The following is a 12093-nucleotide window of genomic DNA, read 5'->3' on the forward strand; positions in this document are numbered from 1 at the left end:
CAAACTCTGCCTCTGAGGCCCACCACTTGTTCAAGATGCTAAAAGTGCTTCATGCCAGGATGGCAGAACTTTGTCATAAGAATAACTTTAGGATAATCTACGGTCACGTGTTTTCTTTTCTCCTTCAACATACTGTATTTAAATTAAACTGTAAATTTGCAACTGCTGGAAACACGATACAGGTAGGTAGTATTTGTATACTTTTACTTGCTTTACAACTGTTTTCTAGTGTTTCAATCCACAGTAACTCACAGCTGCATTCCAAGGAGAAATGAGGTGGTTGGAGACAGGCTTTTCCTGTATCTATAAAAACAGGACTTCAAGTCTGCTTTTTGTCTTCTTTGCAAGCTTATCATCAGTTTCAGTTTGTTTTTCACATAACTGTGTGTGTAGTTCTCCCTGATACCTGTTAGTACTATTAGAATGTTAACAAGACTGGAACTTGATTCTATTATTTTTTAGTAAAGGGCATATTTAACAAGCATAATAATTTTTTTTTCCTCAGTAAGGCCCTTTAAAAGTTCTGTTTGTTACTGATTTCCTTTTGAATACTGTCTACTTCCCTACAAGAAATTCAGTCTACTGATGGCTTCTTTAATCAAGAACTGAAAAATGGAAGTCAGCTGGCCCCATTATGCGATGTTAGATGTGATTAGGAAGGACGTACGACCTATGAACTCACCCATCCATATCAGCTGGAGTTTATGAAAAAGGAAGCGTTCAGAAGTTGAATTGGCATTCCTTCAAGCTTGTTCCTTGAAAAAGTCCTACCCTTCCAAATGTGAAGGGTATGCTAATGAGCATAGCTGCTTCTAGGAACATCCTGAAATTTTTTTTTAATGGAAATATTTTTAGTAATTAATGCATTCTACTTCAGAATTGTCAAACCTCCAGCTGCTTCTCTGAGCTTTTTCGCTGTGCTGAAGGAAAAAAAAGCTTTATGGCTTTATGACCTGGGACCGATCATAGACTCAATCCCTGGCGCCGCAGCAGGGATTCTATCTGAGCAGAACCATGCCACGGTGTTTCAGCTGTAAAACAGGGACAACATATTTTTTATCCTGCTGCATTATCTGATCTTTCCTGCTTGTAAATGCTGTCAGTAACTGTGTGCACCTAGTACAATTGGAGGCTCTTGTTATTACCGTAGTAATTCTTTTAATAAAGATACGAAGTTCCTTCTTGTAAACTGCCAGTAAATAAAGATATTGGCAACTCCCTGTTTCTGTGGTACATTTAATCCAGTATAGGTTGACCTTCTGTTGGTTAGATTAACTGTTGATTTTATGATACTGATTTGTTGCACAGTTTTCTGTCTTCCCTTTGAAAAATGGATTATCCGTCATTTTGTAAACCCAACTAAGGCCATTGCTCAGGAGTAAATTTATTCAGATGAATCCTTATGTTTTGCCTAATGGTATAATTGATTTGGGAAAAAGCATTCTATTCATGTAGGAGTGAATTAAGCCTGCAAGTATGTTACTGTAGTCTTATTTTAATGTATTTATGTATTTGAGTTTTTAACTGGAAGTAAGGAGGTGTTCTGGGAATAGTCGTGGGGCCGGTCCCAGTGATCCCATGACCTTTGTTTTGCTGTCCGAAGCTTTGAGTCACTTTGTGAGCAGCTGACCATTTTCAAAGTCTTCACAGAGAAAAATGAGAGCTACAAGAAAAAATGGCTCTCAGCCCAAAAGAGGCAGCACTGTATTTTTGTGCTTAATGTAGCTGGGAAAATGTGTGAAGTATTGCTGGCTTAAAAAGCTTTTTTTGCAGCTTAATTTCTAAAATAGGGAGATTCCATCTTACTCAATCTATGTGAGATCAAGCAAATGGGCACTGTAAGTAAGTTTGCTTACTTCAGGTTCACCTAAGTGCATTGAAGCATTCTTTCTTTCCTGAGAGAGGTCAGTCTCGCCTTTGTTTAAGATCAGCAAAAATATTTCTATAAAAACATTCTCTTACCTTCTTGGTATTTTTCTACAAAGGGATATTTTCTCTACAGTTTCTAAATCTCTGTTCCTGTCTCTTAATTTCTTCAAAACTGGTATTAGTGTTGATTTCTCTAGTAAAGGTAATATGCAGGATATCAACAAAGATAGCAGCAGGGTTTTTTACAGGTTCATAATATAAATTTGTTCTCCAGAGATTAGTGGTTTAACTCCTGTGATAAAATATGTGACCAGTGGGAGAAAGAACAGTGAAGAGTAAGGGAAAACATAGTAAAACTAAAGCCAGAAAACCATCCTGCTTAACCGGAGTTCTTAGCTGGTTGTGTGCTTAGCCCTTGTTATGCATGGGTACGATGGGCACTGCAGTGGTACTGGCTCTTAAAGAGGTGGGTCTAGAAGTGGCTTTACACATTTGTGCAGAGAAATCCTTCTCTTATTCATGAGGACAGGCTTCAGTTTGGAAGACAATGACGGATGTTGACATTTGCGTACGCTGACAGGGTGAAGGAGGATTCATGTCTTGCTGAAACAGACATGAAGAATCAGGAGTCTGACAGCCAAATGCAACATGTTTGGGTTTTGCCTTGTTGTTTGTTTTTATTATTTTGTTTAAAATGCTGCAAAAGACATCTGGCAGGAGCCATCTTTTTAAACTCCCACACATGTTTGGGTCCTTCCCTGTTCAAAAATGCCAGCGAGCTGCTGCGATGCCTCTGCAACATGGGCTTTTATACAGCTTGGAGAAATCTTCCTTGTTTTCTGGATGAACGCCAGTATCGTCTGCCACATGTACTTGGAAGGCCTGTGCTGCAGCCCTCAGATGGGAAAAACCACTACTGAAGGTGTAAGTAGGTGATACAGGTTTGAGGAGAGAAAGTGTGAAATGCAGGAAAGGTGTGAAGCGTGCGTGCAAGATAGTGCAGAAAGAATAGTACTTGAGAAAGGGATATACAAGGAAGGGGAGAAAATGACTGTAGTGGTAAGAAACAGAATTTCTCATGGGCTTCTTCAGGACAAGTATTCACGCACTGACTTCAGTGTTTGTTTATACTGCTAAATGTAAGAGGACCAGGGAATGACCTTGAACTGAACTTCTGCGTGTCCATGCTACTTAATTGTTACTGCACTCCCTACTCTGCTTTGGACTGCTTTCACCAGCTTTCGTCCAAAATCTGCTGTAGAGGATGTAGATCTTAACAGTGTAGGTGCAACCTGAGGCCAGGGTTTGATCTTCACTATCCTTTGTTATGCAGGATAGACATCCTCATAGAGCAGGAGGTTGCTGAAACTAGTCAGAAGAGACAGGGAAGTCTCTGGCAAGAGTTTTGGTCATGTGCAGAAAGAGGAAAGGTCAAATCTGGAAGATGTTATAAAAGGGGTGGCAACAGACTGTTTTATGAGTTGAGGTAGATCTGAGTCAAAGATGACACCCACATTAGAGTTCGGACTAACTAGCAGGGCGGATTTTAGGGTCCTTTGGTAAAAAGGGTGGAGGGGAGGTGGTTATGAAGGTGAATGACTCAATTTTGACCATGATGATTTGCAGAAGATAATCGGGCAGTGCTGGCATGTCAGAATAGGTCAGTATCAAAATGTATTTTTCGTTTACTATATATAAACTGTAAGAATGGTGCTGACTTTTTGCCAGTGGGAGTGGATGCTAATGTTTTGAAATGTAGTAGAGTTAATAAGAGGATTGCGGTTTGTATTCATGATTGTCCTTATTTTCTTAGCGTATTTGAGCATAACATCTTGGCCCAAGTTATAATAAAATTAATGTGATGGTAAGGAGTTGGAGACCATATCATAGTAGATACTATGAATGCTAGCAACATGGTTGAACTTTTTTTTTAGTTGCCCAATGTAGTTTTACTGATCCTTGTCTCACAGTTTATATTACTTCATAATTTTTATTTTTCTAATGTTTAAAACATGTATGTGTTCATTTATAACACACTGCTGTGATATCATTTCAATGATTGTGTTGCAGATCTTTGCTTAATATTTAAAAAGCTCCAACACATTATATTTGTGACAGACCACAGACACTCCATATCCCTCAATTAGTAAAACATAAAAAGATAAGATAATGGCAGGAATTATGCACTGAAATACAGTGAAATGGCTACTAATCTGGATTCTCTGGCAGCTGAAATAGCTATACAGCTATTACTTAATCTTTAAACTCTTCCTGGAATTACGTGCATTAAGTGACTTGCTTTGTTTTAAGTTGGAACGGTGTGGCTGGCTATGCATAAAACTATCTTTTCATATGGTGTTTTTGGTGTGTTTCAGGGGAAGGTCCACCTCGAACTGAGACTGAGTGAAGTCATAACAGACACTGGTGTCGTCTGCCATAAGCTTGCAACACGGTAGGATTTGAAATGTAACTGCACAGTTGTGAGAAACGCACTGATTGTAGATAACGTGCAATGCTTCATTTAAAAATAGTTGGAGGAATCAAAACATTGATTGGACATTGAGTGTTCTTAATCAGTGATATCCTTATGAATTTATAGGATGTGAGAATTTTTTCATTTTCTCTTCTCCTTCTCTCCACATAATCTACATAATTTTCTTCCTACTAGTCTTAAATGTTAATAAATCACTTATCCAATTTTGTCATGGCATAAATACTAAAAAGACATCAAAGGATAATATTAATGTCCTTCCGATTTGCATTAAGGACCTTACCAGCTAAGCAAATTTGTAGCACAACTTGTGTGGTGACAGAGTTTTACAGAGCTGACTTAACTGATGGCAGACTTTCATTTGTTATTAAAGCCATCTCAGAATCAGTCATCCAATCTCACTCAAACGAATTGAAAGCTAGAAGCTGCAGGACTCACATGGGAGTCAAGATTTCACCTTCCTCTGAGGAGGACTCTGGAAGGCTATTGCTCTCTGGCCACACCAAAGCCTTTCAGGTGGCTACTTCAAGAGCAGTGGCAGAGCTGGTTGGCTTCTGTCAGGAATCTGCTCTGGCAGAAGAGCTGTCAAAATCGGAGTGTTGGCATCATACACTTCTAGCTGTTTGGCACTTGTGTCAATAGAAAAAATGCTCTGCTAGGAAAGTTCCGACCAGCCCTATTGTCAGACCAGTATTAGACATGATTTTGTTACTGCCTTTGCTAAGGCTTTGTTAATAAGTTAGTAGTCTTTACATCTAGGACCTGCTAACAAATGCAGGTGAGCCATGTGGTTGACCTCCATCCTTGAGGGCACACTGTTGATACGAGGATGTGCTGGGGTATGTGATCTTGCATACTTCTAGCCATCCAGGCCCTACCAGAGCTCTGCAAGTAGGTACGTTTGAAATCTTTCTCTGTGCAGTCTGCTATGACGAGGCGGAGTGAATAAACAGGGATAGTCTGGTGCAAGTTGCCGTGTAGGTTCTGAGCTCCAGTGAACTTATTAACCAGGGCATAATGCTACTGGAACACAGCTGTACCTCTTTAAGAACAAAAGTGCTATGTCAGTATATCTGTGCCCAGCCTTCCTTTAACTACTACCTGAGGACTCTCATTGTGTCATTTTCCATTGTGCAATTTCAATATGACTGAGTGATGATGATCACACACATTCTGAGAAACCAGGGTTCAAACCTGCATCTACCAAGTCCTAGGCTGGCATCTTTTGTTGAAGTGTTACTTGTATTGCTATAGGTCCTAGGGCTTTGCAGGAGAGGGGGAAATAGAAGGTGGGAAAAGGCAGCTTCTTGTCTTTCGAGGCAACTCAAGAAGAGTACAGGGATCTCGTTAGGTTGTGCATAGAGGAAATCAGAAAGGCAAAAGCCCAGCTAGAACTCAACCTGGCCACTGTCGTGAGAGACAACAAAAAATGTTTTTACAAATATATTAATGACAAAAAGAGAGCCAAGGAGTATCTCCATCCTCTATTGGATGCGGGGGGGAACACTGCCACCGAGAACAAGGATAAGGCTGAGGTACTTAACGCCTTCTTTGCCTCAGTCTTTAACAGTCAGAGCAGTTATCCTCAGGGTACTCAGCCCCCTGAGCTGGAAGAGAGGGGTGGCGAGCAGGATAAACCCCCCATAATCCAAGAGGAAGCAGTTAATGACCTGCTACGCCACCTGGACGCTCACAAGTCTATGAGGCTGGATGGGATCCACCCGAAGGTACTGAGGGAGCTGGCGGAGGAGCTTGCTGAGCCACCATCCATCATTTACCAGCAGTCCTGGTTTACAGGGAAGGTCCTGGACGACTGGAGGCTTGCCAATGTGACGCCCATCTACAGGAAGGGCCGGAAGGAGGATCCGGGGAACTACAGGCCGGTCAGCCTGACCTTGGTGCTGGGGAAGATTATGGAGTGGTTTGTCTTGAGGGCGCTCACAAGCCACGTGCAGGACAACGAGGGGATCAGGCCCAGCCAGCACGGGTTCATGGAAGGCAGGTCCTGCTTGACCAACCTGATCTCCTTCTGTGACCACGTGACCCGCCTGGTGGATGAGGGACAGGCTGTGGATGTGGTCTACCTGGACTTCAGTAAAGCCTTTGACACTGTCTCCCACGGCATTCTCCTAGAGAAGCTGGCGGCTCACGGCTTAGACAGGTGCACTCTTCACTGCGTCCAGCATTTTCTTCATGCCACGCTGTTTGCTTTAGGAAGGTATATAGCAAACTGCAGCTCTTGACCTGTTTTTCCACATGACCTGTCTTAACCCACAATTAGGGTTCGAAGTATATGGACAGAGGCCTTTGTGGCTGTATCACACCACTAAGGAGTGCACTACACACTTCCAGAAAGGCCAAAGCAAAAAAAAAAATCTGGTACTCAGGACAACCGTGCTCCTTTTCCTCCTCTAAACACATTCAGGTTTGTTCATATATGGTTTGTTTCTAGTGCTTAGGCATGTAAGAAAAGAGTGCGGTAAGTAAGCAATGCTCAACTAAATGTCTGTGTAGCTGGAATTTGCCAGTGGGAAGAGCAGCAAAGGTAGGGGAGGCAGAACCTTTGTTATAGGTAGTTCATGAGTGAAAAGCAGAGACTGGGTGTATTAGGGGAGTGCAGCTTCCAATTGAGTTTTGTGAAGATGAGTAATTTTCTTGTGGATAGCTCATGAATTTGTTGCAGTGAGCAAGTAAGACGAGGCTGTAAAACAATGAGCAACAACCTAGAATCACTTCATCTTAAAAACAGACTGTTCTGATGAATCTAATGCTTGTCTTATGAACTTCCTTGACTTCCTTTTTTTAAGTTTAAATTTTTTTTTTTTTTAAATGGAGCTCTTGGCTGCAAAGATAAACACTACCCCGCAAATGGCCTCATAGATATAACTGGTTAAACAATTCCGATTTGCAAGGAGAACAAAAGTTGCTTCCAGTGGGCAGCTTTTTAAAAATACCTTAGAGATGTATGGTTTTTTAAGCCCCAGAATAGTGCTTGTTTTCAAAGACACGTATGCAGGCTGAATGAAGACTAGGCCTAATTAGGAAACATTTTTACCTATCCAGAAAATAAAGATCAGCTTTCTTACGAGCTTACTTATAGGTCTTCACCAGTGTGCTCTCTGAGCCTCTGCGCATTGCTGCCACCTCTGCATTCCAGAAAGCCTCGAAAGCAGCTGGGGCCTTGCTGAGCCAGCCTGCAGTCCCACGGAGCACACCGTGAACAGTCAGCTGGACGGGTGGATGGGAAAATTCATCTGAATGGAAGGGCAAATTAAAATTAAGTGCTGAGCTCTTGAACATTAAGTAGTAGTTTATTTTAAAATGCAAAAGGCATGTGAGCTTCCTTAGCCTCTGCAGAGGAAGCAAAAAAATCAGTTTAAAAACTGTTATCCAATAGCTTCTCCTTAGGAAGCATTCAATACTTTCATTTATGCTTCATCAGAGCCCTTCAGAGGCCCTAGTCTCTGCCAGCTGCTACGGCACAATCTCCTGCACTGAATCTCTGCAAAAGAGATTATAAGGAGAAGCATGAGTGGATTTAAAAGTTACATTGATAGTACTCGGACTTCTTGTGCCCCTGGCAGCTCCTGCTATCGTCCTTTGTAAGAACCACAACTCTCACTTTTGCACGCTCCTTCTGGAAACACTTCGCTACTTGTGGGCTCCCTCTGTGGAACTGCTGTGAAACCTGATGGTCCTGGTGACTGGCTTGGACACAGTTGTCAGCTGGGTCTCCATAAGTCTCTCATTCCCTGTTACAGGACTCGGGATGCAGGCTCGTGATGTGTTGTATGTTCACATCATATAGAGAGAGCAGACCTACAGCCTGCTGAGCACAGACCTTTGCCCAAGTGCTTGTCAGATAAAAGACAACGTGTATGGACTTTGCAGCCTGGTACCTTCATGTAACTGCACTTGTACTAACTACTGTTGTGCTGTGTCGTGAGTCACCTTGAGTGCTAGGAAAAAGTCTTATTCAGTAGGTTCTGGCTTCTCCCCTTTCCATCCTTCACTCACAAAAGAGCTCATGTTGTCTTCCTCTTCACTGGCCCTCTGCACAGTCAGCTGCTGCTTGTTGTGGCTACCAATATCTGGCCTCATCTTCTATTGGCTCTAAAGTGAAGGCCATCTCTTGTTTGTCAAGTGGTTTGTCACCTGCCAGAAATCTGTCTGTAATTTTAAGGTAGTAAAGCCATGGAAAGAAGTGGTTAAGACTTTCCCATGCTTCCTGCTGCTTATGTCCATACCCACCCCTTTGTGCTGACACACGGCTCCTGGCAGCTGCTTGAGCAATGGTGTATTTTTTTTTTTCCTCTCATGTTTTTTAAGCTGAATCAGGCCTTAATCCTGTGCATCCTAGAAACTGCATTATTCTTTTTCTGTAATGCAAAGGAAGGAAAATGAGCAGCAGGGACTGGGGAAGGATGCTCTTTCTGCAGCCGTGCCAGGTTGAAGTGTTTGAACTAAGTTACAAATGGAGTGTGTGTACCCATATTCCATGAATACATCTGAAAAACAATGGCATGTGCTTCTCCCTAAATTTTTTTCTGAGCCACCACTTTCCATATATAGATATCTTTCCTGCTTTGCAACAGAAGTACTCGGAAAGGAGCCCTAGACCTTTTGTAAACCTTTCCCCACCATTGTTAGAGCAGATTCTGCGCAGCACATTTGTGTTTAGCACAGAAGGGTGGTTCCTCAGAGGCTTGAAGGCCTCTGGGCTGGTCCAGACAACTTTCTCTCATCTCACAGAGCAACATAGGCTAGGATCAGCAGATACATGCATTCGTATTTATTTAATAAAGAGGAGGTCTCCTGCAGATAGCTTTGTAGAAATCTGTAGGCTTCGCTGTGGTTACGCTACCAGAGGCAACATTTAGAAGCAGTGTTCTGTATTTAGCAAGATGACATCTGACTTCCAGCATGCCTGAAGGAACAGGCCACTGAACTCCTGTTGAAAGTCAGAGTGAGCTGGGAGCTTGGCTCCCTGATCTTCCTTTGAGAATTCCAGCATGTGTATGTAATTAGTCACATTTAAAAGTGTGTATTTATTCAGTGTCCCCAGCTGCTCCTTCAAGTGTTGTCTTATGTCTTGTCTCTTAGATTTAAAAAAGCTTGGAAACATCTGCTTTGGAGAGCTCCCCCCTCCCCCTGCTCCTTTTATTCTCCCCCCTAGTAAATCTATATAGCTAAATAATAATGTATGTGGTTTAGTAGCCACTGCTGTCTTTCATATGTAGTAACACAGTTTTCCAGTAAGCGATTCATGAGTCTACAAATACATTAGCAATGCTGAAATTTTATTTGATAAATGAAGCATTTGTAGCTCTGGTGTGGAAGATGTGGCTGTTCTGCATTAATTTATGAATTAAACTTAAATGCCATGCAATTCTTTTGAGAGCTCTACAAGATGTATTCTGACCACGTGGAACAAAGTTAAATGGGCTGTTTGCAAGAGCAAGCAGGAAAGGAAACAATAAGTAGATATGACATCCCTAAGATAAACACTTCAGGGGTCATTAAGAGAACAGTGACTGAGCTGTGGGCATTTAAGAGCTTTAAAAGCCCTTCTGAAGAGGAAGAGGGAGGTAAGGAGGAAGGTGTCATTTGTCAAGTGTGGTTAAAGCAGAAGGTCTCTGCTTAGGGATGGGAGTGCTGGGACTGGGTGATGGTTCCCCAGCCTTCTCTGCCATGTGAATAGAGCACAGAGCATGCAGTGGGCAGCATCTGACCTTCCTCTCTGATTGCTCGCGTTATAGACTTGAATTTCCTTGTCCATGAGCTTTGCTGGAAAGTGGTGTGGGCAGCACACTGCTTGCAGATTGGTAACCATTGCCCTAAATCAGTCTGATTTGATGTAACTGTTTAAAATTTTTTTATGCAATGTGATGTTTCTAAGGTTAAAGTAAATGATGCTCCACTTTGAAAATTTTAGAGGGTCAGCCTCTGTTTTGCTGGTCACAGCTCCTGAAGGTCAAAGCCACATATATCAAGTCTAGTCAGAAGGGCTGGGATAATGGCCAGTCCTGCAGTCTGCATCCTAATCTAAGAGTAAGAGGAAAACATGATCCTATCGTGTCTGGTAGAGGTTTGCTTTTGTCACCTGTGATTTGCATTTGGAGACGCCTTGAAAAACTACAGGAGTGCAGCTAGTCCTTCAGTCATGGAATATATTTAAATACTTTTGTGTAAAATTAAAACATCTTTGAGTCATCTGAGAATTTTCCTTTAGTAACTAGCTTGATTCCTGCTTTTCTCGTTTACATTGGAGCTAGTTTACTTTCCTGTAGGTAACTATCTTAATCAGATCCCAGGAATAGCTAAAGAAACTGTCTGAAGGGTTGGATTGAAGAGAGAACTTGGAAATGCGTGGCTATATTGTATCTATGATGCTGAAGACCAAATTTTGTCAGCTTTCTGTTGTGGCTCTTTCTCTCATGCTGATAAGGGTGGAAAGCAGGAGTGCGGGAAGGATAGCCAGCAAAGTTTTAGATAATGCTTTTCTGTGATGTTTTGTGATTTCCGCCCTCCCCCCCCCCCCCCCCCCCGAATTCCATTTTAATGCAGAAAAGACTAGGACCCATTAGCTTGATGCAATTTCTTTTATCTCTCATAGTATTACAGTTTTCTTTAATAGGTGGTGTTGGTGTTGGGTGGACTCTGGTTGCTTGTCAGTGGTGTAGAGCAGAGTTTGTTTCTCTCTTGAGTGTGGTGTGCCATACTGTATTTTCCTTTTCCAAATTAGAGGTGGTGGTCTGCAAAAAAGTCAACAGGGACCAGGAGGTGCTCCCTCATGGAGGCAGTGTGCTGATGACACTATTTTGTTACTATGTGAGGCAGCAGCGCTCAGTCATGGGCTCTTTATGGTATGTTGGCCTGGTGCAAGGCTGCAGCTCCTGTTGAGTCTGGAAGTAGCTTGAGGCTAGAGCTGGCAGTGACTGCTCTTCCTGTGATGTTACAGCTCTCAGCGCTCTTTGCCTACATTCAATATGGGTCCCTGAGCCACCCTGCCTCTTGGGTTTGCTGCTTCCAGGTTTAGAGAACATAGGTTTATGTGTTGCTTTAGAGAAGTTTCTACTCCGTTGCAGAGACATACAGCATACAGCCAGCTTTGAACTTGCTTCAGGGTCAAATGAAGCTTATTTTCGTGCCTGAAATATGAGCTGAATCAGTTGCAAAAAAAAATATGGTTCTGCTGACTACAAACAGGCCAGTTTAATGTATGCATCAATCAGGTCACCTCACAGTATTTTGAAAAATTTCGACTTCTGTTTGCTGCTGGTAGGGAATGCTAATGAGGGCATAAAGTGGTTTCAAGGCTTCATTTTCAATAAACTCATGCATCCATTAAAATGTGTCACAATCTCCTTTCTCTAGAGAGCATACCCTGCATCAAGCTGCGCCTTTTCCTGCAGGATTGCATCTTGGTCATGCTTTTAATCTTGTCTGTGTTTCATAACAAACTGGTGGGGGAAAATTGCTTAGAGATTAAATCACGTAGTATCTGGTATTTTTATCGGGTAGTGCTGCAATACTGTGGGCTTTGGGGAGTATGGAGGGGAAGAAAGAAGGAATGGATATGTATCTCTGTCCAAGGCTTTAGCATAGTACATAATTTTTTTTTTTTCCTTCCTCCCAGCTCTGGTAGCATTGAGGTCACACTGCCTGCCACCTAAGTAGTTCTTCCCCCTTTGCCTCTCCATCCCCACTAAAACTTTTCTTGACTGTTTTGT

At 42.3% G+C, this 12093-nt stretch overlaps 1 protein-coding gene across 3 annotated transcripts in view; it reads left to right on the forward strand.

The window, feature by feature from the left end:
* The window catches only part of RASA3 (RAS p21 protein activator 3), a 135491-nt gene that overhangs the window by 73225 nt on the left and 50173 nt on the right, over positions 1-12093 (forward strand). For all 3 annotated transcript variants that reach the window (XM_075136519.1, XM_075136512.1, XM_075136528.1), the window contains exon 5: positions 4245-4321. In XM_075136519.1, coding sequence (XP_074992620.1) covers positions 4245-4321 — 77 coding nt within the window. The remainder of the gene's footprint in view (positions 1-4244; positions 4322-12093) is intronic.

This window comes from Calonectris borealis, chromosome 1, assembly GCF_964195595.1.
Source record: "Calonectris borealis chromosome 1, bCalBor7.hap1.2, whole genome shotgun sequence".
NCBI lineage: Eukaryota > Metazoa > Chordata > Aves > Procellariiformes > Procellariidae > Calonectris > Calonectris borealis.